General features: G+C 41.1%; 1 protein-coding gene across 2 annotated transcripts in view; it reads right to left on the minus strand.

Moving 5' to 3' along the window:
• Positions 1-22,740, minus strand: part of slc25a26 (solute carrier family 25 member 26) — a 47,577-nt gene that overhangs the window by 1,982 nt on the left and 22,855 nt on the right. For both annotated transcript variants that reach the window (XM_026307839.1, XM_026307838.1), the window contains exons 6-9: positions 14,463-14,507; positions 10,988-11,057; positions 7,448-7,512; positions 4,518-4,591 (exon numbers count right to left, since the gene is read on the minus strand). In XM_026307839.1, the coding sequence (XP_026163624.1) occupies positions 4,518-4,591; positions 7,448-7,512; positions 10,988-11,057; positions 14,463-14,507 (254 nt within the window). The remainder of the gene's footprint in view (positions 1-4,517; positions 4,592-7,447; positions 7,513-10,987; positions 11,058-14,462; positions 14,508-22,740) is intronic.

The raw sequence follows: 22,740 nt of genomic DNA on the forward strand, positions 1-22,740 counted from the left end.
CTTTCTCGCCGTGTATTCGCCTACCAACACCTTCCTTCTGCCAATACGCCCCCACACTCACATGGTCTGGACCAATCCAAGCCAGATGTAATGGATGAAGTGTATTGTGTTTGTGGCTGTGTGCCTGTGTGGGTGTGAGTGAAGAGAAAGTGCATAAAACTGTCTACACACACACACGCACACACACAAAATGTCTGTCTGCATTCATCCTCCGTGTTAGCACTTGTGTTTCTGTCCATTTCATTTGTCCAAAGTTTTCAAACTATCACAAAATTTGGTTTTCATCAGCTGTAACGTTTACTGAATGCAAATACTTCATACATTTGAGATGTACAGATTATTGAGACATTTCAGAAATTCCCCAGCTTATTCTCAGATGTTGTCCACTGAGATAAAATCTGCAGATTCCAAAGTTTGTTGATACTACACCCAAAAATGTCTTTCCAAAGCCACTTGTCAAGCTACCTATCAAATTCCAGGAAGCATGTTGGGTTTCTAGCCACTCTAGCAGCAGGGCTCCAGGGAAGGGACATTGGTATCTCAACAACCACCTTTCCTAGGTCTTCTTCTCTTTCAGAAAGCAACATGTGGTGTGCCTGGATACTGTTGTACCTCGATTTTGGAGCTCAGGTCGTATCTGTTTTGAAGCTTTCCTCAGTTCTTTTCCCACAATTCAAACTATCCTTCTGTTCAGCCTGTGCTCAGTGGCCATGTCAAAGGAGGTTGGCTACAGTCCCATGGACATAAAAACTTCTTAATATTATTAGCAACTGTGGTTACAGGAACATCAGGCTGTTTCGAAACGGTCCTTTCACAGTTGCCTGGCAATTATTTTCTTCCTCATCTAGTCAGACATCTCTATTCTGTCTTGTCCATTTTCAGTGCAGTGCACACATGATACTAAACAGCACAGCAGGGAATCTAGTAACACAGACTGAATGACTGCTTCAAATTTAAATCACTACAAACCACCACTTCTAAGGGTAATCAATAACTTTGCTCAGGCCATTTTAGCAGCTCTTTGTGGAATAAGCAATAACTCAGCTCTTCTTACAGCTTTTTTCATTCAATCTATGGTAAACCAAAGGCATGCAGTTCATCATGACAAAAGATCTTTTCATTTCAGCAAGTACACTGTTTCACTGCAGCGCTACCACTGGAAATGTAAGATTTGGGTCAAACTGCAAGGCTGTACATTATATGCCAGACATGTCAGGAATCTCCCAAACAGCCTAACCATTCACACAGCTTCATCTTTCAGACCCCCCCAGATTTGATGTTTCTAAATGATGGCCAGCAAAGGCTTAGGAATGTGTATGTACGAAAGAGAATCCTAGTGAGTTTGTGTAAGCATGGGCAGGTGTAAATGCTCCAAATAAACATGGAGACATCAGTCAGACGTTGTTGTCCTGCCCTTCGCTGTGCTCTTTCCATCTCAACACAGCTATCTATCACCATCTGCTGAAACACAAGCCACAGGCCTGCTCCAGGCACGTACTTAGCATTACTTACACATCAGTATTAAATATGATCCAAAAGCTAATCAAAATCCACGAGAAAGAGACCTGAAGAGAGGAAAACTTTTCTTTTCTGCTGGACAGCTGGAGAGCTAAAATACAAGACAGACACAACAAGTCCTGACATATTGCCTTAAACCTTCTCATATGGTGGCCTATTGTCAGTGGTGTGAGGAATGGACTAATTTTAAACTCAACACTCTTGTTTTGTCTCAGCTGTGGACTAGGCGTTACATTTTCTGTCTGGTATCAGCCCCACCTGTGGACTCTGAGTTGAGCCAGAGCTCAAATATTCCTCTCGGCTCCCCCGGGCGCCCTGACTCACTCTGACATCACAACCACAGAGCCGTCATCCTCTTACTGTCGGCCAATCGCTTCTCCTGAGGAATCGAACTAAACATAGTTTCAAGCCTTGACAGGAGCGTATGGATGAGCAATTGTGAACTCAAAGACAATGTTTTGGCTGCAGTTTAGAAAAATGTTGGTTGGATATCTCTGGCTCATGTGTAGGAGCAGGAATAATACTGCAGATTATAAACTGCCTTCATTAGTTATGGTTTTCATAGGATAAACTAAAAGAAAGAGATCAGTTCTAACCTGTGTGGATCTTGATCTAAGCTGACGACGATGCTGTTTGATATTTTATACCTCATATATCCTTCAGTGGGGGTGAGTTCAGCAGAATTCCTTGGATAAAAAGGTGAATGATAACAACTAAAGTCAAAAACAGACATTGTTTCCACCTTTCCTCAGCTGTATTTGTCCCAGTCTTTCTTCATATCATTTGCTTAAAACATAACTCATAAGGTTCTATGTTTATTCTACTGTCTGGTCCTTATTCCTCTTAATAAACTTAGCTAGTGACACTGTTACACTGAGTGACGTGTTCCTTTATTAGGGTGGATGGGGGAAATGTAGTTTATCTTGACTCAATATCACACACACCCGTTGCTGTAAATAGTCATTACGTTACCAAATTCGTGGTGGGAAGTAGTTAATTTAACGAGTAGCGTTTGCTAAAAACTACAGTGCCCAGCTGTTTTAGATTATTTAGCCTTTCCTAAAAATCTAAGTCTATATTTGTGACCTGTTTTTAAAGGTTTATATCTTTAGTAAGAACTGACAGGCTTGGGGCCACAAGCTATGGATTAGTCCAATTGAGAATTGGACTAATCCATCATTTGTTTTGGACTTTTCATGGGAAATGATACAATAATAAAAATCTTTGTAAACCAGCTTTAAGTTTCTGGTTAAAATTAAGTCCTGGCCTATTTTTGATGTCTAAAAATCCATAAAACCCATTTAGTAAAATGTTAAGACGGAATGAATTTTAGTTTGAAATCTCTGCTCCACATGACTCTGTTAATACAATCCCACTTACAGTGTATAAAGTAATGTGAATTTGAATTGGGTATAGTGAAAAGTGCTCAGAATCACTTATGCTAAAAAAAAACAAAGACTCCAAATGCCATAAAAGTACAATTAAGGTTTACCACAAGACTTCCAGACACTCTGCTTTGTTGTGTGTATGCAGTACAAACATGTCATTTGTTTACTTTTCTTCCATTTTGGTTTACATAAGGCTCAAAGCAGACACAGCCTGGGGGACATGCCTATTAGTCTTTGTTTTGACATTTATTCTGGTGCAGTTTGGGGTTTTTTGCTCTTTTTTTTTTGCAGGTTCTGGGGGAGCTGGTGAGAGCTCCGCTGCTCTCCACTAACCCAGGGTCTCTGGGGCATGGTACACACATGGAAGCACTTTAGAGCTTCACTACACTGCAATTGGGCCTATTACCATAATTACAGCTTTAAAGCCCCAGCAATTTGTATAAGGCATGCACCAGCGCAACCACCAGGCCTTTGGCCCTGCGGAACAACAGGCCTCCCCCTTTTACTTTCTACACACCCTCCTTTTGTCTCTGCATTTCATTCCCTCACCTCACACCCTCACGCTCTTAGTTGATCTCTTTCTTCTCAATCTCAACCTTCTCTGGTTACATCAATATCAGAAAGGAGAAGGAGTTTCACAAGTTTGTCTTGTTGTAGAGTTTACAGTGTGTGTATATAATAGAGATACAGCTGAGCTGAGCCCAGGCAGATAGTTGGAGCAGATAGAGGAGAGAAAAAAAAAAAAACATCAAAGGTTGGGGTATGGTGCAGAGGTGGGGACTGGCATCAAAGAGCTCCCCTGCCCATTACCACTTAGTAACTGTTGCTGCTGGGAGGCAGGGATTTGTAGTCAGGGCTTTTCCGTACGGGCTCGCCAACTATCACCTCACTGAGAATGTGCAGCATTCTCTCAAACATGATCTTTATTAAAAATGAAGAGCAGGCTATTAGTGATGTTTGAAAGCAGCTTGTAGGGAATCACCCTTGGCTCATATTAAACACTGAGCAGAAATGTAATTTCTCTCTGATTAGATTCCAGCACTGGAGCCTGCAATGATACAGTGGCTTGTAAGAATGCGTTTTTGAGACAGAGGGGGTGAACCCACTGTGTTTGGCCCAATACCAAACCAAATCTGTTATGAGCATTAAACCGGGGTGCATCCTAACTAAATGATAGGGGCTTGTAAACACGCACATCTATTATTCACCGTGGCTAAGAGTTTGATTTAGTACTGGAAGCCCTCTGTGGTCCCTTTAGACCTGGCCTTTTGTGTGGTGGGCTTCATAAACACATCAGAACACTCAAATAAACCCTTCCACTCAGGCCCTGTAACACCTTAATCAATAGGAAGGTACAGGAAGTCGGCACGAAAAGCTTTTTTTTTTTCATCTAATTTTTCAGCTGTGGTTGTAAATTCACATCCCTGCAGGAGTAGCAGCTCTATCATCAAATTTGATTATGTGAGGGATCAGGCCATGTTAAATCAAATCATGTAAAATAAGAGGTTTTTAAATGGGCTGGGATAAAACTGTTTGTGTAAAAATCCATTTGGTTTTAAACAACCAAGACTAGCCTTTGAATATTTCTCCAAAATGAAGACACATGCTCACCCTTTAAGGCCTCGGCTCTTCCACACATCGTAGAGCACTAGTGGGATGTTGCCGCTGGCTGTGGTCGACCCGGCCTGGAAAGAGAAAGAGAGAGAAAGAGAGCAAATAGAGGTGTGATGACGGATGGATCATCTCCTTCACTTCCTGCTCCACAGACAAGACGCCCTGTTTAGTCTTTCTGAGCCGAGCTTCCTTTGACCCCCACCCTTGCTCCTTTTATTCCTTACTCTTTACCTCCATTGACAGCTGTGTCAGCACAGGTGACACCTCCAACACCCACCCAGGCACTCACAAGGAAACACGCCCAGCCATTTGCCCACCCGAAAGCACATTCAACAAACTGTCCTTGTCTTCCTCCACACCAGTCAGTTTAGTACTTTTATTTACACAATAAGGCTTAGCTGGCCAGAGAGTTTTTAATCCATCACTGCAGAGGGCCAGAAGGGTATGAGAGCTGCAGTACAGGGCCAGTCAGGGTTAACTGAGGGTGGGTGGTAGCAGCAGAGAGGACAAAGAAAAGGAAAGAGTCAGTGGATGGCAGACTAAAATGAAGTGGACGAGGCGGCGGTGGGAATGTGTGTGTGTGTGTGTGTGTGTGTTTATGTCAAGCACGCCAGTCCATTCTACAGCTCACTGAGCATGTAGGAAACAGTTTGTGGCATTTGCTGTAAATTGTGAGTCATAGATCTGGTGGAACAAGAGGAAGATTCACATTTTTCTTTATGTGCCGGGGTGGGTCCCTACTTCTGATGTTTCTGTTGGAGACAGGTGGCTGAAAAATGACTCCCCCCTCTTCGTCTGACAAGATTTCTTTTCCTTTACCGCTGTGGAATGGTGGACTAGGGGAAATGGTGTCCAAAACACACACACACACATACGCACACGCATACACACACAAAACACAGTCCCTGTTTAACAAGAATAGCTTGATGCAGCTCAGGCTACATGTTTTCTCTGGCTCATTCAGGCTTGCTTGATCTGAAATCCTTCATCAATCACATCAACAAATTCACATTCTCTAGCATCTACATCGCTTCATGTCATGAAATGAACGACAGCAACGGCTATTATACAAGGTGTGAAACCTCAACACTCAACACTGACCCCTGTGTTTGCCACAGCGGGCTGGTGAACATGACATTGATGGCAGCAGTGTTGTGCACTGGCAGGAATCATGCCAGTCTGAGGAGAAGAGCAGTGCTGTGCAGTAGCAGCGTAGGAAGCACGCAGCAGCAGTGTGGTGTTCCAGGCCTGTTGCCACTGCTGCAGGCAGGGTGGTGTGGCAGGACTCCTGCCCTGGAGGGGCTTTACACGTCCAGCTGAGCACTGGATGTCCGCCTGCTTTGGGCTTGTCTGCTTCAGACTGCCAACTGTACAACACCACTCTTTCATTCTGCCTGTGATAGAAAAGAAGGGAACCTTCTCTGCTGTTGGAGGAAGGAAACTAATGTGACAAGTTCCAACGCCCACATTTCCTCTCCGTCATCCGATCCAAACCATCCATACCCGTCAACACGAGCTCTGCTCTGTCTCTCTTTCACTATCCTGCCTGGACTTGTCATGCTTTGCTATGGGAGAGTTTACAGGATTGAACCCAAATTTATTCGAACATGATCCGGAAAAAAAAAAAAAAAAAAAGTGAACCATTGCCGGTGAAAATAAGTTAAAAGTGTAAGGTAGAATGTTGTTTTCTGCCTCTTAACCTACACAAAATACCTTTTGCAATGTTCTGACCATAATTAGCAGCTGTTTTGATAATTGATTGCTAACTTTTCAAGTAGAAATGCCACAATTTAAAAGAAATAAAGCCTCAATGCCACTGGGTTCTTGTTGAGGATGGTGAATATCTTTACTTAATGAAATGTTATTTGAATTTTTATTCTTAAAAAAAGTAATGACCAGTTTATAGTTTGGATGTTACCAGCTATATTAAAAACCCTACTGATAAAAGCCTACATAAAACACCGGCAGTCTGATGGTGGAAGGCGGTTTAAATCATAAAACAGTGTATTCTCCTGACTCTTGGTTAGTGTTGTTCTCACTGAATGAACTGGAGCCTTTTTTCCAGCTCACCTGTTGTGCCTAAAGTGAATCAAAATCTTGGCCTTATAAAGTTATAACTGAACCTCAGTGAGGCAGCACAGGCCAAGTCCTTTGCTGGTGGTAAATTATAGCAGCTGCATTTCAAATAATGTTTACAGGAAGCTTTTGTACTGTTCCACCTACAGCCAATGGCTTCTCGCAAGAGATCAAGACTGACTGACTTAATTCCAGTATCTCATTAGTTAGGATTGGTGGTGGTGGTGGTGGTGGGGAGTTGGGGTGGGGGGCAGGAATGGAACACTCTGTCTTCTTCAAGGACAGTCAGTGTTTGTGGGGGGGCTGATTGGGGTAATGCTGAACTCACTACCCTTTACACAAGTGCACAAGAGTGTGCGCACACGCACACGCACACACAGAGTACATTGTGAGGGAAGCCAGACATACTGTTAGTGTGAGCCAGAAATGAAAAAGGAGGAGAGAGGAGAGAGGGAGGAAGAGGAGGGATTCCAGTATGTTGGGGGTGGGGGTGGGAGGTGGGGGGGCAGACAGAGTAGAAGAGTTAATAGCAGGGACACTGGCCTTCTGGTTCACCTCAGCCTTGAGATGGAAATTTCTCTGGAGACCTCACTCTAACACTAACCATGCACACAAACATGTCTTCCCGACACTGTCCACAGTCCAGATCAGATGATAGATGTGTGTACGTGTCTCCCTACTGTCCCGCTGCTACCTCGGCCTGCTCCATCCTGTGTGCTGACACTGTTGAAATTTGCTCAGGCTGCAGGCCCGCGCAGCTCTCTGCCTGCGAGGTATCACCTGACAGCAGTGTTTAAAAGTTGCTGCCAGAGGAGCTGGTGTGTTCGCTGTGTGTATTTGAGTGTGTATACCTTTGCGAGCATGATCCTGGTCTTTGCCACGTCAAGAGGAGTGGTAACAAATGCTGCTACCGCACCTACAAAAGACACATACACACATTTAGTAAAGTGCAAACATAAAAGGCCCTCTTTATGCTCTCAAAACAGTCTTTAAATATTAAGAATAAACCCATAAAAAAGTCCAATTACTTACTCCGCAGTTACAGTAACATATTAATTCAGCAATAAACAGCGGATCTCCTGGCTCTCCGCTCCAGAAAGTTAATAAAAATTATAAGATTCCCCATACGAGAACTTCCCTGTTATTAGACCACAAAACCAGACACATTTCTATTCCCACCACCTCCCCCCTTGTGCCTCATCCAAACCCACACCTTCCTATGAGCTGCACACAAACACACATACATGCCTGTATGCACAAGCATTGAAAAATGACACATTGAATACATTCAGATGTACACAAATACATGTACACACTCCTGCTGAATAGTTTTATAGAGCAGTTACAACACAGCTTTTCTCCAGCACTCCAAGTTGGAAGCTGGATAGGTTGCACAATCCAGAGGTGTCCCCACTGAGTCACAGTGTGTGTATAAGTAAGAATGTGTGTGTGTGTGTGTGTGTGCGTGCATGTCCCTGTGCCACAAACATAGCAACTGTTTTCAGTAAACATATCCATATGGGCCACCAAAGAGCGATGTGACATTAAGTTGGTGGAGGTTACAGGAAAACATTAGGATCAATTTGGTGTAACACCGTCACATTTTACAGTATCTGTTCATTCTGCTCAATTATAAGAATACATTTATCCATCTTTGTCTCCTGCCTGGTTGTAGAAAAATTAAACTCAAGCAAAGATTATAAAAAAAAAAAAAAAAGATTCCTCTCACTGCAGGCTGTTTTGTAATATTCTGAGGCAGCAGTAAAAGGATGCATTATCCCAATAAATCTTACACGCGGACAGCTGAATTGGAGGATCTACATTTGGCTGGAAATGCCATGTGAAGTGCTGAAGGTTAGACAGGAAGAGTCTGTGATGTAATCCCGTCTCAGGCTAGGCAGTTTTCTCTAGATGGTTCAAACGGGGTCAAGCCCATCGTAAGTCAGAGCAGGGTACTGGTGGAGATATTTTGGATGATTAAACGTGCCTGTGTGAGCATTTCCAGTGTCAAGCAGATTATGTATGAGTGAAAGTGAGAGTGTGAAGCACACTAAGGGGAAGTGATAGAAACTTGAGGATCCCTCTTGGACAGCGGCTTGGTCGCAGAAGGACATGAACTTGACTCCTACCCTGGACCCATGCCCCCGTACTCCCCCATTCCCAGCCCACCACCCCCCTTTTCCCCTTCTTCTTCTCCTTTTGGCTCAGATTATCTTTATTCTCTCAATTACACACTTCTAAACCCCTTTTCCTATTCATCCTAATCTTGTCAGTATGCAGGACATACAGTATGTAATTGAGATCCCACACATACATTTATCTCCACTAGCTTTACAAAAGATTCAACCTTTATAACGTGTGCTGAAAAAAAAAAAAAAAAAAAAAAACACAGCCTGACAACCCACACTTTTAAACTGACATACACTCCACTCTGCTCTTTATCTCATAAGTCTTTCAGGCTGTGTTCTCATCCTGTCCTGTCTACTTCACCTCTATCTCCATATCTGTGAGCAGCTAACCTCGATCTTCCTGTCCTGCCTGGCACGTTGTCGGATTGGAAGAGTTATGACGTGGAAGCTATAACCATTTAATAAGAGGCTCCACACATTGGCCTGTTCATATGAAATGTGCATTTTGATTCTAGTTTTGCTTCTTCATCTTAAAAAAGGTGGAAAGATGATGTGGAACATTATTTATTCAGAGCTACAAAGCTATGCTGCTATATAAATGCCTATATTACTCTTTGTGCTTACACTGATACTGTACAGAGAACAAGTAATGTGCCCATCAATGTGTTTTGCAAAATGCACCTGAGATTTTGTTTGTTCTTCCATCTAAGCTGTTTCGCAGCACTGAAAATGGATGATAACCACTTTTTTTCTCTATCCAAGTGAACTTATTGTTCCTGAAGGTGTTAAAAAAAAGCACACAAAGCACAAGCAACAGAAACCATACACAATTTCACATAACAACTACTCACATGATTGCTATGTATACAACAGATCTAACAAGTGAGAAAAAAGCCCTGCACACCCACACTGGTGTATATTCAATTATTCTTTCTGAAGAAGGGAGGAGCTATGCTGGGAATTACGTGATGCCATTAGACTCAATGTAAGAGACGCGCACGTATGCAGACGCTTTGCAGACAAAGGGTTTCAGGGTAGTTCAATGGAGAATAAAGGGCTTTTACACAAATGCACATTATCACTGGCTTAATGAAAGTTGAGCTTTCAATAACAAAATGTATAACGTAGACTCAGTACTGTTTTTTTCTCTTTTTGTTCATCTACAGTGGCAGCCTAGATACAGCAGGCCAAACCTTTATTGAGTGAGTTGGGTGATCAGGGCACTGAAGGATTAAACTGGGTGTTTTTTGTGTTACAGCTGTCCTGACCTTTACCTTCTCACTCTCTTCTTTTTAAAGGCTATTACCAGAAAAAATGAGTCAGGAGGGAACTTGGTTTTATTTATCAGACTACGTAAATCACACCAAATTTTAGATTGAACAAACTAACTAATGTAGAATCAACAGAATTTATTATTTTTACTGGACTTTGTTGGAAGAACTATTAATGCTTGATTCCAAACACACTTTATTATTTTTGATAATGTTCAATTTTACAACATCCTTACCCATGAGTAAAACTGGACAGTGACTCTTGAGATGAACTCGTAATAAAATATTAAACTCAGCACAGTATTATAGACTTAGAAATTAAAATTTGATTATGACCGGCCTTCTGTCACTCAGGTTTCTAACCTTTATCCAACATTTGACTTTTGCAAGCTCGATAGTTTTGGTTAAATCTCTAGTTATTTCTCATGGTTTCTGTTGTCTACAACTTTTCCTTTCCTCTGTTCATCTTGTTTTCAGTCCTCTCCCTTTCCCTCCTATGCTGTGCCTTTCTCACTTGCTTTCTCTTAAACTACTTCAGGCCCCAGTGCTCAGGAGGCCACGCAGCTGCAGGGGCCTGTACCCAGGAACTGGCCCCTCTCATCCCTTCTGGCTCTGTCTCTCCCCTGATACAAACCCAGGCTAAGACAAAAAATAAAGTCTGCTATGTTATGATTTTAATTGGCCAAAAGATTTGCAAACTCCAATAATGAGATGTTTATAGAGATAATAATGAAGAATCACTATATTAAGAATTATCTGTCTAATATAAAATAATAAATGTCTGTTCTTCTATTCACCTCCCTCCTCTTAGCGCAGCTCACCTTTGTGGAATCCTACAAGAATGTGGCTTTGGGTAAACTTGTCCTGCCCACCTATCCATCTATTCACCTATCCATCCTTTTAGCCCCCCCCATCCACTGCCCACCTCCCCCAAACAACCCCAGCCCTCCCTCTCTGCCTCTTTCCCAAAGCAGCATATAATCCCCTGCACCTGCAAATGCTCCGCACACAGCAGCTTGCCAAGAGTAGAGCGTGTGACCTTGCCTCCATGACCACAGAGTCTGGGAGAAAGACAGGGAAATGTTGAGAGGGAAGGAGAGGATTGTCGATAGAGGAGGATGATGAAAGAGTAAGAAAAAGAGAAAAAAAAGGGGAGGGGGGACAAAGAGAGGGAGAGAAAAGATTGTAGTTAGTGGAGAAATCAGACACAGTGAAAACACATTGTGAACCTTGGTCTGGTCTGGGGTCCAGGCCCACGGCTGGGAAACGGCTTGTCCGGCTATTTTTGTGTTGCTTTTTCTCCCCAGTGATGTCATGCTACTTGTTTCCCAAGAACTGGACAGGGCAAAAGGGAGGCAAGAGAATATGCTGCAACATTCTACCATGCTAAATATTTTGCTATATAGATATACAGTATTTTATTCCTCTTTTCCATGGAGTTCCTTTACTGTGCAGAAAACAAAACATGAGTGAACAATAAAGATGGATTTATGAGCGATATATTTGTTCTTTTAATGAGCTTTACTGGCTAAGAAAAATGTTATAGAATAAGCAGGAGTGACACAGGCGCTGGATACAAAATAAATAAACTTTAAAAGTGTCTTCAATCCACATAAGGAAAATAAAAACACTATGCACAGAGTTGCCAGTTCACTGGGTGGACCTTCACAAACTAACAAAATAACATCACAAAAAATATCTTCAAGCACGATGGCTATACTTTACTGCTCTGTAATCAGTGTTTGCAGCCAGCAACAGCATCATCACAAACATCAGCCAAACTTTGACAATATTTAAATTTATGTATCGCATGTTGTAACAATAACATAAACAAATAATGGCAATGTACTGAAAGAAATACTGGCATGCATTCTTTGTGCTGACATTGCACCATGTACAACATGTCTGATGTGTGTATATATTTAATTTGATGACTCAGATTTCAATGAGTGAAACCAAAGTACCAAAGTACTAAATGATTATACTAAAAAACTTACAGGTCAAATGCCAGTGAAGAGGTTTAACTCAACACTAATGGTACAGAATTTTACTGATTTATAGAAAACTAAAATGTAATGGTAATGAATGTCAAACTGGACAAATGTATTTTTCAGATTATGTCAGTGTCTGAGAACCCTAAACATGACAGAGCTGCTTGCCCAAATACAACCAGCTACTGAGTGAAACCACCTGATATTTTTGTTTTGAGAGTGAACTCAGAATGGGGAGGCAGGCTATCCCCCCCAGTAATTTCAGCAAAGTGATGAGGAGGCAGACTATGCACGGTTAGTCTTTGTGTAAAATGCATGTGGACAGCTGGGCTGCCTCGGGCGCTGCAAGGTATGATTACTTCTCAGGGAGAGCAATTGAGCAACAGCATGGAGCGATTACTAATATTTTCTTTGTCCATTCACCCCCCCCCCCCCCCCCAAGCTCAAGTTTAATCTCTTGCATGTTATCTCAACCACCTATATCTCACACATGTGGACATCACAAAAAAAAAGAAAAAAGGAATGTGCATGTATGTGCATCCAAACACAAACAGGTAAACACGTAGAACAGTAAAACAAAGAAAGGACTGGCTGAGAGTGTGTACGAGATCAGGATGTGTCATGTGTACTCCATTAGATAGCAGATTAATACGAAGATTGTGTTTTCCACATCAAAGGCATCGCACTGGGGGATTCCTCTCTGTCTCTCTGAGTCTCTCTCTCGCTTCTCTCCATTTCATGAATCGATAATAAGGAGCAAACCTGGGAAAACAAACTTTTTGACCTGTGAACCCTGTCAGGGTCAGGGGCAGACTTTGCACCTGGAAGGCTTCCCACAGGAAAAAGGCAGTGGGTCTGTGTGTGTGTGTCAATCCGTCACGTGTATTTGTATTTTTTGTGTGCACGTATGCGTAGAGAATGTAGAGAGCCTACATTCACTTGCATGTCATCAGTTTAATCTGACTTCCCATCAGGGCTGAGAAGCAGAATTCTCTGAATTTTCTGTGGCTCTTTCTTGGTGTTCGATCATAACCTAAAACTGTTACACCCTCCTGTTTTGCTAATGTTGTTTTTGAGGTCAGAACAGATGGGGTAAAATGCACAGTTGCTGCTGGGAAAAACAACTGTGAGTGGATCTGAGTGAAAACCACAACATTGTGAAACTAATGTGTTAAAGAAGAGTAAGAATTATTCACATGGATATTGAAGACTGGTTTGAAAAGGTATCAAATCTTTATCCAGTGACCAGGGTGTCAAATTCTCTATCTTGTGACCTGCTCATTTGATTTAGCCATTTTGCAGACTTTCCCTGCCTGAAACAAACCTCCCCATCAGCCTGCAGCAGTTGGTTGGTTTTTCTCTCTTTGTTTCTCTCACTGACAGCTGTGCTGGCTTGGTGTAAAAAAAGAAAGAAGAAGGCCATAACGCAGCACATTAATATCCCACAGAGCAGATGGGAAATTGTGCCACACACATTCACTCTCTCAAATTCCTCCAGTCAGCCATATTTTGACCCAAATCACGCTATTCTTGTTAATGAAAGCCTCTGAACATCTTGGTGGTCAGTCTAAGGGAATGGCAGTAAAACCATATTTGGTTGTGAGTAGTTAGGTTTTCCTTTTCTTCCCTTAGTTAGCATCTGCCACTGTAAGCGAGTAAATGCATCACCGGTTATTCAGAGCAATGTGTTAATAAAGAAGATAATTGGAGTGTGTATCTGAGAAAGAAGAGAGGAGGAGAGGAGAGGTCCAGATTCCAGCAGTTCAGCTCTCCGCCAACGGACGTGTCCAGATGGCCCAGAGAGAGAGAGGGCCTTTTGACTGAGGGACAAAGAGACACTTGTGAACGACAACATCTAACACTCTCAATAGCACAGACACGCACATACATATATGTGCACACAGCTGTGCGGCGTATTGTTCGCCTTAGCTCGGCTGTTAGCTCCCAACATTGATGGAATGTTTGACTGTCCGCCTCTCGCGCCCTTGAGACATGATGTCACTCCAACTAAACGCCGCATTTTCAAAGAGAAACAGCTTTTTATGTCTTTGGGGCCATACAATGAAAAGAGAGAGAGGGCAAGGAGAGAGAAGGGAGACACGGGAGAGAGAAAGACGTTAAGAAAAAGGGATTAAGAGAGATTTAAAAAAGGCAAGAAAGAAACATAAAGGACTGAAAATGCTTGATAAATTGCAGCCCAGTTTGATGGTAGTCGTGACAACCCATTAAACTGAGGCGTAAAGTCCCATTTTCGCCTGCCACAATGATACAGGGGAATGCAATGGGTGAGCCTGCCGTAAATGTGTCACTGAGTAAGCACACTACTATAACTTTACTACAGATTTACCACTGAGGATAATTACCAAAATGGCAGCAGTGTGAAATAGTGGACAGAGAGATGAAGAAGGATATGGTAGAATAAAGGCAAGGGGAATAAAAACAAACAAGAGAAACACCCACAGAAATAATACCTACCTTTAAATATTCCCAAAGAGGAAACTGCACCAGTGAAAACGGGATCTGAAAAATATGGCAGACAAAGGTTTAATAATTAGGATTATGTCAGCTACAGCTTTTGATTTTCTAGCAGTTCAAGTTTCGCCTTTAACCTCCAATCTCCTGCACTTGTCATTCCTGCCACCTTCCTCTGTTTCCACTCACTCGACTGACTGCTCCCTTGTTCCTTCTCACTGCTGATGATTAATGAATGAGACAGGTTGTGGTCTGGCAATTCTGAATGGATAGATGGATGGATGGATAGCACAAACTTGGAAAAAGGAATAGAGGGATGGAGGGAGGGTCAGGAGTGGTGGATGGAGCGGGAGTTTTGCCACTAGAAACACTGTATTGGCTCGGCCAACAAGCTACAGAGAGAGGAAATCAATGGCAGTGCCAAGGCAAGGGGCAAAGGACGCACCGTCTGACCACCCACCGACACACAGACGTCTATGTTTGACAGGACACTAATTGACATAAAGCATTCTCTAGCTCCTTACTGTAACCTTTACCATCACAACTAAATGCCCAACTCACTCTAACCTAAACTTGATCCTACACCTAACCCTAATCATCACAACTAATAGCCTAACCCCAACCCTTACCCTAACCTAAACCTAATTCTAACCCAAAACCTCAAACAGGAGTCTGAAAAAGGGAGGACCAGCCAAATGTCCTAACTTTGCCAAAAGGTCCTCATTTTGATGCATTTATGCTCAGATTGGTCCTAACAAAGGTAGAAAAGCAAGTACATGCACACACACACACACACAGACCAGAGCATGCAGACACATGTACAGGAATGGGCATACTTTATATAAACAGATAAAGAGAGATACACAAACACGTACTAAGATATATAGACTTTCTTATTCAGAGACACACATCAGACACACACACACACAAATCCTGGCATCCAGTGCTGCAGGAACGATGGAGCAGGAAAGGAAGGAAAAGAGGGAACAAAAACAAAGTCAAAGAGAAAAAAATAAAGTGACAGTGAGTTGTGTCATCAGTCTTTGATCACAGTAACAAGAGGATCATTCATTCATTTGTGTCACCTCATCCAACATTTTCCATCAGTAAAAACTGGACTCATCCAACCCTGAGTCAGACGGAGCACAAAGACTTTACATGAACTGTGTTTATGCCACTTAATGAGCTTATTAAGCTCTAAGACCAAATGAAGTGACCTCATATAAACACTCTGAAGTAGATTAACCTAAAGGGTATCTGCTGCATCTGCTCAGAGCTGAATATTGAACTTTTTCACGTCTTTATAATGACCTCAGGTTTTATTAAAGGCCATTTTGTCTGTGGGAACATAATGATAGAAAACTAAACCTGGGCATACACAGTCCTTCACGATTATACAAACATGATCTCCATGTAGGATCTGAATTATTATAATATCAGACTGTACGACAGTCCAGGCATAAAACGGACGCACACAAGAAGACCAGAGTTGTATGTCATTAATCCGTGACACGTTTAGACCTGCGTTCTCAAATGGTAGGTAGCAGCAAACTTGAGGTAATTCTGTTTGTAGTTGAAACATCGTGTCCCTTAATAAATAAACTTTAGGTAAACTTTGTTTTTACAAATAATGACATCAAAAATGCCGCTATATGAACGGTTTGTTACTTTGAGCGGTCAATTCATTAATATATATGTGAATAGGTTCATTTATTCACTCACACGGCAATAACAGTGACGCAAATTGCATTATCTGGTTTGGCGCTCCCATTGGTTCAACCAACCAATCAGAATCCAGAATTCTCAGTGGCCATGATGTAAAGAAATATAATAAATGGTGTGTGTGCTCATCTTAGGTAAAGCCCATTAACACACTTGGTCATTGCTTGGTCATATGTGGACCAAACAGAAATGTTCCAATGGAAACTCTTCATCCATACAGACAGAAAAGAATTCTGTCAGTTCTTAGAGATGATCTAAAAACTTTACTTGACATACTCTAGGTCAGGCATCCTCCGCATTGAAGGCTGAGTGTTATTTGATGAAGAGTAAGAATGCTTTTGTTTTCCAACTGTGAGATGAGAGATTTCAAAAACGAATAGACAGAGAGAGAGAGGAGGGGGTGTGAAAATAATAGTTGATGTAATGTGAACATATTGTACTAGTGTAGGTGCTAGTAAATTGAAAATGGGAGTAAGTAAACATATGTCTTGACATATTTCATATTCATATTTTAGGAACTTTGATCTCAATATAATCTCAAAGAAAGGTCTGATACATCAAATTAAATTTAAAAGAAACTGTAGAGTCTTTCAGGGTATTAAGTGAATCATTTTAAGGTTTGTGGTGCTTTTCTTTGTGTTTTCTCTTTAAGAAATGTTTCACAATATATATCAAAGTTAGCTTATAATAGTTTAAAATGACAGGAATAGGTAAAAAAAAAGGCTACAGAATCGCAACTCTAAAAATAAAAGTATAATATTGATTTTATGTTTGAAGCCATGCGACGAATGGGGAGAGAGACAGATGGATTCTGTAAAGTATGTGGAAAGACTGATCTACCAATGATTTATGACTTGGTTTGACACCCCTGGCACACTGTGCATGTGGTGTGTGTGTGTTACGTGGCAGAGATGGAACGTCTGAAAACCACATGTGGTGTGATGGAAATTGATAAGCCATTTATAGCTAAGAGAGAACGAAACACACACACGCACCCTTGTTTTTGTCACTTAGTGGATCTTTAAATTGACCTTCATTCATTTGTTGAAGACCGACTCTAACCCTAACCATAAACTAAATGGCACCATGCATATCACTGATTGGAAGGCAAGTCCCCATAATGTTAGCTGGCTCCTGTACTGCAGAAATGTGTATTGGTCATTACAAGTATATAAAATCAGTGATGCACACACACACTTGGAAGATTCAGCTGTGTGTTCAAATACACAACACATGGTGGAGAATACATATAATACACCACCTTGTTTTACAGCTCTGACTTGCCATGAAAACACAAGCAATATTGCTCAAAACCGCCCAGGGGAACAGCTAGATTTTTTTTATGGGTTTTGCTTTAGTTCTTGAGGTGGAGTAAGATTTGAGAAACATGAACATTCACTTTTGCACCTGGCAGACGGTGTCAGACGCTGTCCTTTGTTTGAATCTATGTCTGAGTAAAAAAAAGACCATTTTAACCACATCTGTCTCCAAACCTAAACACAATCTCCATTTAAGAACCTGATAAAAGGTTCTGGGCAAGAGGAAAAAAAAAGTCTTTTTTTTGCATTTTTTTGCTTAAAAAGATAATTAAAGTGCTTTATTTAGCTGTAGTCTCAAAGTTACTGCGCAGATTTATTTGTTTAAAATATGTGCATTGATTACACCCTTGTAAGTAGTTTTTATTATATTTGCTCAAACGTTTTACACATGTAGGCCTAAAAGATACAGATGTGCCTTGTTTTAGCGATTTTGCATTTGCCAAGGAAAATAAATCCTTGGTCCACAGTTTTATAACCAGGGAAATGTGTTTAAAATTTAGCTTATAATGCACACTTCACACAATTTTAAATCGAAGAAAACAGTTGTGCAACAAATTTCATCTACCTTTCATGGGAAAACTCTGTATTTTGCATAAAATGCAGTTAAAGCTTCATGAACCGGTAAGAAAAGAGAGACAAACCCAACATGCTTAACATTCGTATTATCTGATTTCACTTTAGAGATGACTATTTTAGCAACTGAAATCATCTCAAGTGGTGACTGGATGAATAAAACTACTAATAATTACAGTGTGATTTGCAATAACACACATATTAAAGTGTACTGTGACCTAATCATTGAATCAAAAATGACCAAAAACTGCAGGCTACAGCTTCAGATTTTGGCTGTAAACTTCAAGAGAAACCACCAGTCAGATTAACTGTGATGATAACAATGGTACTGGTGTACTACACAGACCGGATCCACAGTTATTTCCAGCTGTGCGACAGTGATCTGGGCTCAGTATATTTCTCCAGGACACTGTGAGGACCCACCTTGTAACTGGTTGCAGGTGCTTAAGCTAAAGTCAAGAGGGGACACCTCAAACTGTTGGGACAGGGGGCACACCGCAAGGTTTTGATCATTTAGAGTTACAAAGAGGTCTGCTACAAGCGCTGAGGGCACATTTGGACCTATATCATGGCAGACTGGCACACAGCCCAGGGCCGCTAAGTAACAGGATTCAGTTGGTCTTTGGCCACTTTGGCCTACACTGAAATATCAAAACAATTGTTTGATAGATTTTGAGGAAATTTGGTACAGGCATTTAGAATCCGCATAGGATGGATGCTGATGAAGTCTGTGATCCCGTTGACTTTTTCTCCACCAGCATACACTACCAGTGTATGAGACAACGAGAAAGTGCATGTGTAGTGTACATTTGTGGCTCAGAATGAAAGGAATTACCAATAAAAAATATTTTTTCAAGAACTCAGGTATGTTATTATTTTAGCATGAATCACTATTTCTTCTGGATTAAAGCATTGCTGAACTGCTGGCTTTGTAATACAAATATGGCAGTCCATATGATATCTTTCTCTTCCCTGTCTACATCAAACCTCAATCAACCCCGGGGGGGGGGGGGATAGCTGCTTCTTTTCCAGCTATCCCTGCCCTTGCAGTTCCTGACTGGCTGAACACACCTGATCCAGGTAATCAGTAGTGGGTTGGACAGGATAGTTGGAAAACAAGCAGGACAGCGGCCCTCAAGGACTGGAGTTGGAGACCCCTGCTCTACACCAACATACAAATACATCTGACCACAACTATATACAGTCACAAATATATTACATATTTTTTGGTAAAAATCATGTCACACTCTGGCTGTGCGAGTTGGTCCCAGGGTAAAAACTGTGTTCCAGGAGCTCAGCAGCATCTGCTCCCAAATCCCACAAACATCTGTGTCATCCACCCTCGAGAGACAGAATTCCACTGCTGGGAAACGCATGACCTGCTTTTGCACAGACCTGCTATCTGGCATGTGTGTTTCATGCATTTTTGTATGAATGTGTTAGCGTGCTTAATCGCATTTCAGCTGAGGTGTGTGTATGTGTGTCGGACAAGCAGTATTATATCTTTGTTGGCTGACAGATTTTGCAAATGATCAAAGGTGACAGTGCCATTTGCTTTGACTGGCAGGTACTATAATATACGAATATGGAGATTCTGTCTGTTGTGTCATTCTGCTGACAGTGCTCGAGTTTGTGTGTGTTGGTGAATGTGCATCCTTGCCAACTGTATTAGTACTACATTTATTAGTATTCACTGAGGCTCTGGGCTGTCACAGGCCCTTAGGCATTCAGCAGAGGGCAGAAAAAACACATGTCAAAATATATTCGCATTGAGTCTGAATGCAGGCAAGCCAGTGCTGCAATTTGACAAATGACTTTTAATAGGTCATGATGCAGCCTGTGCATACTGATGAGTATTTAGAAGGAGAGAGAAGACGTAATAAGACGGATATTAAGATCGAACGACAAGCATACAAATATATACATGGCCAAAGCAACAGATGAAAGACATTATTCATCCTTTAACACATTCCCTTCCAAGAAAAAGAAAAAAGTACTTCATCCCTCAATTTTCAGAGTTTTCCTACTTCTAAATGTCAATCTAATGCTACTGTGAAACAGCTTTTCAAAACAAACTTTACTGGAAACTGAAATTCTGATGCTTTCCAACAAAATGTCCCTGCGTGTCTGACATTTGGCATACATAAAGTACCATTAGGATCTAAATGCTAACATCTCCCCACTGGCTATCTGTTCCTAATTTCCTGGCAATCCATCCAATAATTGCTCATATGGTTCAGTCCAGACCCAAGTGGTGGACAGCTAGACTGACACTGCCTCTCCTAAAGCCGCGCTGCTAATGTGGTTACAATAGATTCGGATCCGAACACAGACTTCCTTTAGCTGTGGTAAGTGAATATTAAAAAAAAAAAAAAAACTCTGATGTATCCTGGCTTTAGATAAGCACACATAATTTAGTTCTCGGCTAATTCTTTTTGTGGCACTGAAAAGCTTTACAGATCACAAGAGTAGTTTTCAGTCAGTCTTATCCCAGTTGATATGTAATTCTGGTGGAAACTACAGAACAGTTTCCTCCCACATGTGAAAGATCCCACCTTACTAAAACCTTGTCAAAACTAATATTATATGGCCTTGATGACACTGTTTAGTGCTACAGTGACTGCAAAGGACAGCTTCCCAGATTTCATTGGTAAATTATGAAATCTCAGAGACAAATAACACTGTCTTGAAAACCACTACTCACACTCTAACTCAATCAAGACACTGTGGTGCAATCTTGAACCCAACAACTTCAGCACACATTCTGCTCTGTTCTTGCCACCAGATGTGGACCAAATGAGTAAAAGAGCAAATGATTCATGAGCCAAAGATGTCTGCTGGATCCTGTTAGTAATTGATACTGAATGACCAAGTCAAATTTATTTGGCAAAACCTCCTAAACCCGTGGATTTGGAATTTACCAAATGTACCATTTCAAATGAGACCATATGTGCTCTCCCAAATTCAATTTACATGCAAAATAAAAATTAACACTAGTTCCTTTCAAATGTTTATGTACTCATTTTTTTTAAAAACTGAAGTCACTAAAGAGTTCAGGTTGAGATTAGAGTAACAGTTTAACTGTCTTGCTACTCAGTCTCAGCATTTCCCTTGGACTGTTACACTGTTTTGTAGTAGTACAGCATGAAGACCTGAACACTGTTTGTCCAACACTGATTGGCTGACAATCAGATAAGAAAATAAGAATAAATAAAGCTTTATTTTTACTCTTTATGGGAGGAAGAACAACAGCTGGTCAAGCCGGTCAACAGAGATCTAGATGCAGAGGGTCTATGTGAGAGAAGCAGGAAGGAAGAGGAGGGTGAAGGGAAGACAAGAGGAAAAGAAAGAGAATTGAGAGCACCTTTAAAGACAAAACAGATGGGAGTCAGATGGCAGGCTAATTCAAAGGAATCACTATGGGCCATAAGAAGACACACACACCGCTATGCTGGTTTTCTATAGTTGTGAGAACTTTTTGACATAATGCAGTGTCTGACCTTTTACCATAATCTTTATCATCACAACTAAATGCTGCACCCCCATTCTCTATCCTAACCCAACCCATGTATGTACACATGTACACGCACACACACACACACACACACACGGTCACAAGTCATACAAGCACACACACATACACATCTCAGACAGACATGTCAGCATTCAGATGCGCCTACATTCCATCTGCTGCGTGTCACGAAAGTATGATGAGGAACTGACTGTGGTGACACACTGATAACAAACAGACAGAGATCAGATTTTAATATGTTGAAAGTTGATAAAGTCATAAATCATGTCAGAGAAGCAGGTGGTGTTAGACACCTCCATACGTCACTGTGCCAAGTGTTGAAGCTGAGTCTTTGAAAGTCACTGAGGGAGAAGAGGCCAGACCTGTTTGTCTGTCAGTTAAGGAACAACATGGGTGAATATATGAACACAATATGCGCTTTGTGCACAAACACAAATACAAAAGCAGGCATTAAAAAAAAAACGCACATGCGAGTACATACCAGTAGGCACAAGCAAATACACAAACACACTCACACCAACGCACACACGTTGCTGGTTTGTTCTATTGTAACGAAGTGCGACAGCTGAACAAAAACGATGCATGTTGCAATATCCTGAACTCTGAGTAAATCTTGAGTGGGGGGACAGCAATTATTTCCCTTAAATGACTTCAACTAGACTGGCTTTGAAAAAAAAGAAAAGAAAGAAAAGACAACATGATATGACAAATGTACACAATACACTAATTTATGCTTAATTAACTGTTCCTCAGTTATGGATTGTAGCACACATATATACCATACACAATACACTTACAAAACACTAAATTTCAGTGTTCACTGTTGACATCAGTTGTACCTTTTGTAGAAATGGCACAAAGGACTCCCACATCACTGTAGCTGTAATTTTACTGAAAGTCTGTTGACAGATTTAAGGTGTCAGAGTAAGAGTTGTCATTTTATATTCGGAACAGAAAGCTCTAAGAGTTATGTTATTGCAAGTGTTAAAAAAGTAATGTGAAGTTTTAAGCTTTATTTTATTTAATTTTACTATTAGTATTGTCTTTATTATATTTCCTGTTTCTATAATGTGTTGTCTTTCACATATTTTTGTTATGGAAAATAAATGATTTTCATGTTGATTAAAAAAAAAAA

This window comes from Mastacembelus armatus, chromosome 5 (assembly GCF_900324485.2).
Source record: "Mastacembelus armatus chromosome 5, fMasArm1.2, whole genome shotgun sequence".
In the NCBI taxonomy this organism is placed as follows: Eukaryota; Metazoa; Chordata; class Actinopteri; order Synbranchiformes; family Mastacembelidae; genus Mastacembelus; species Mastacembelus armatus.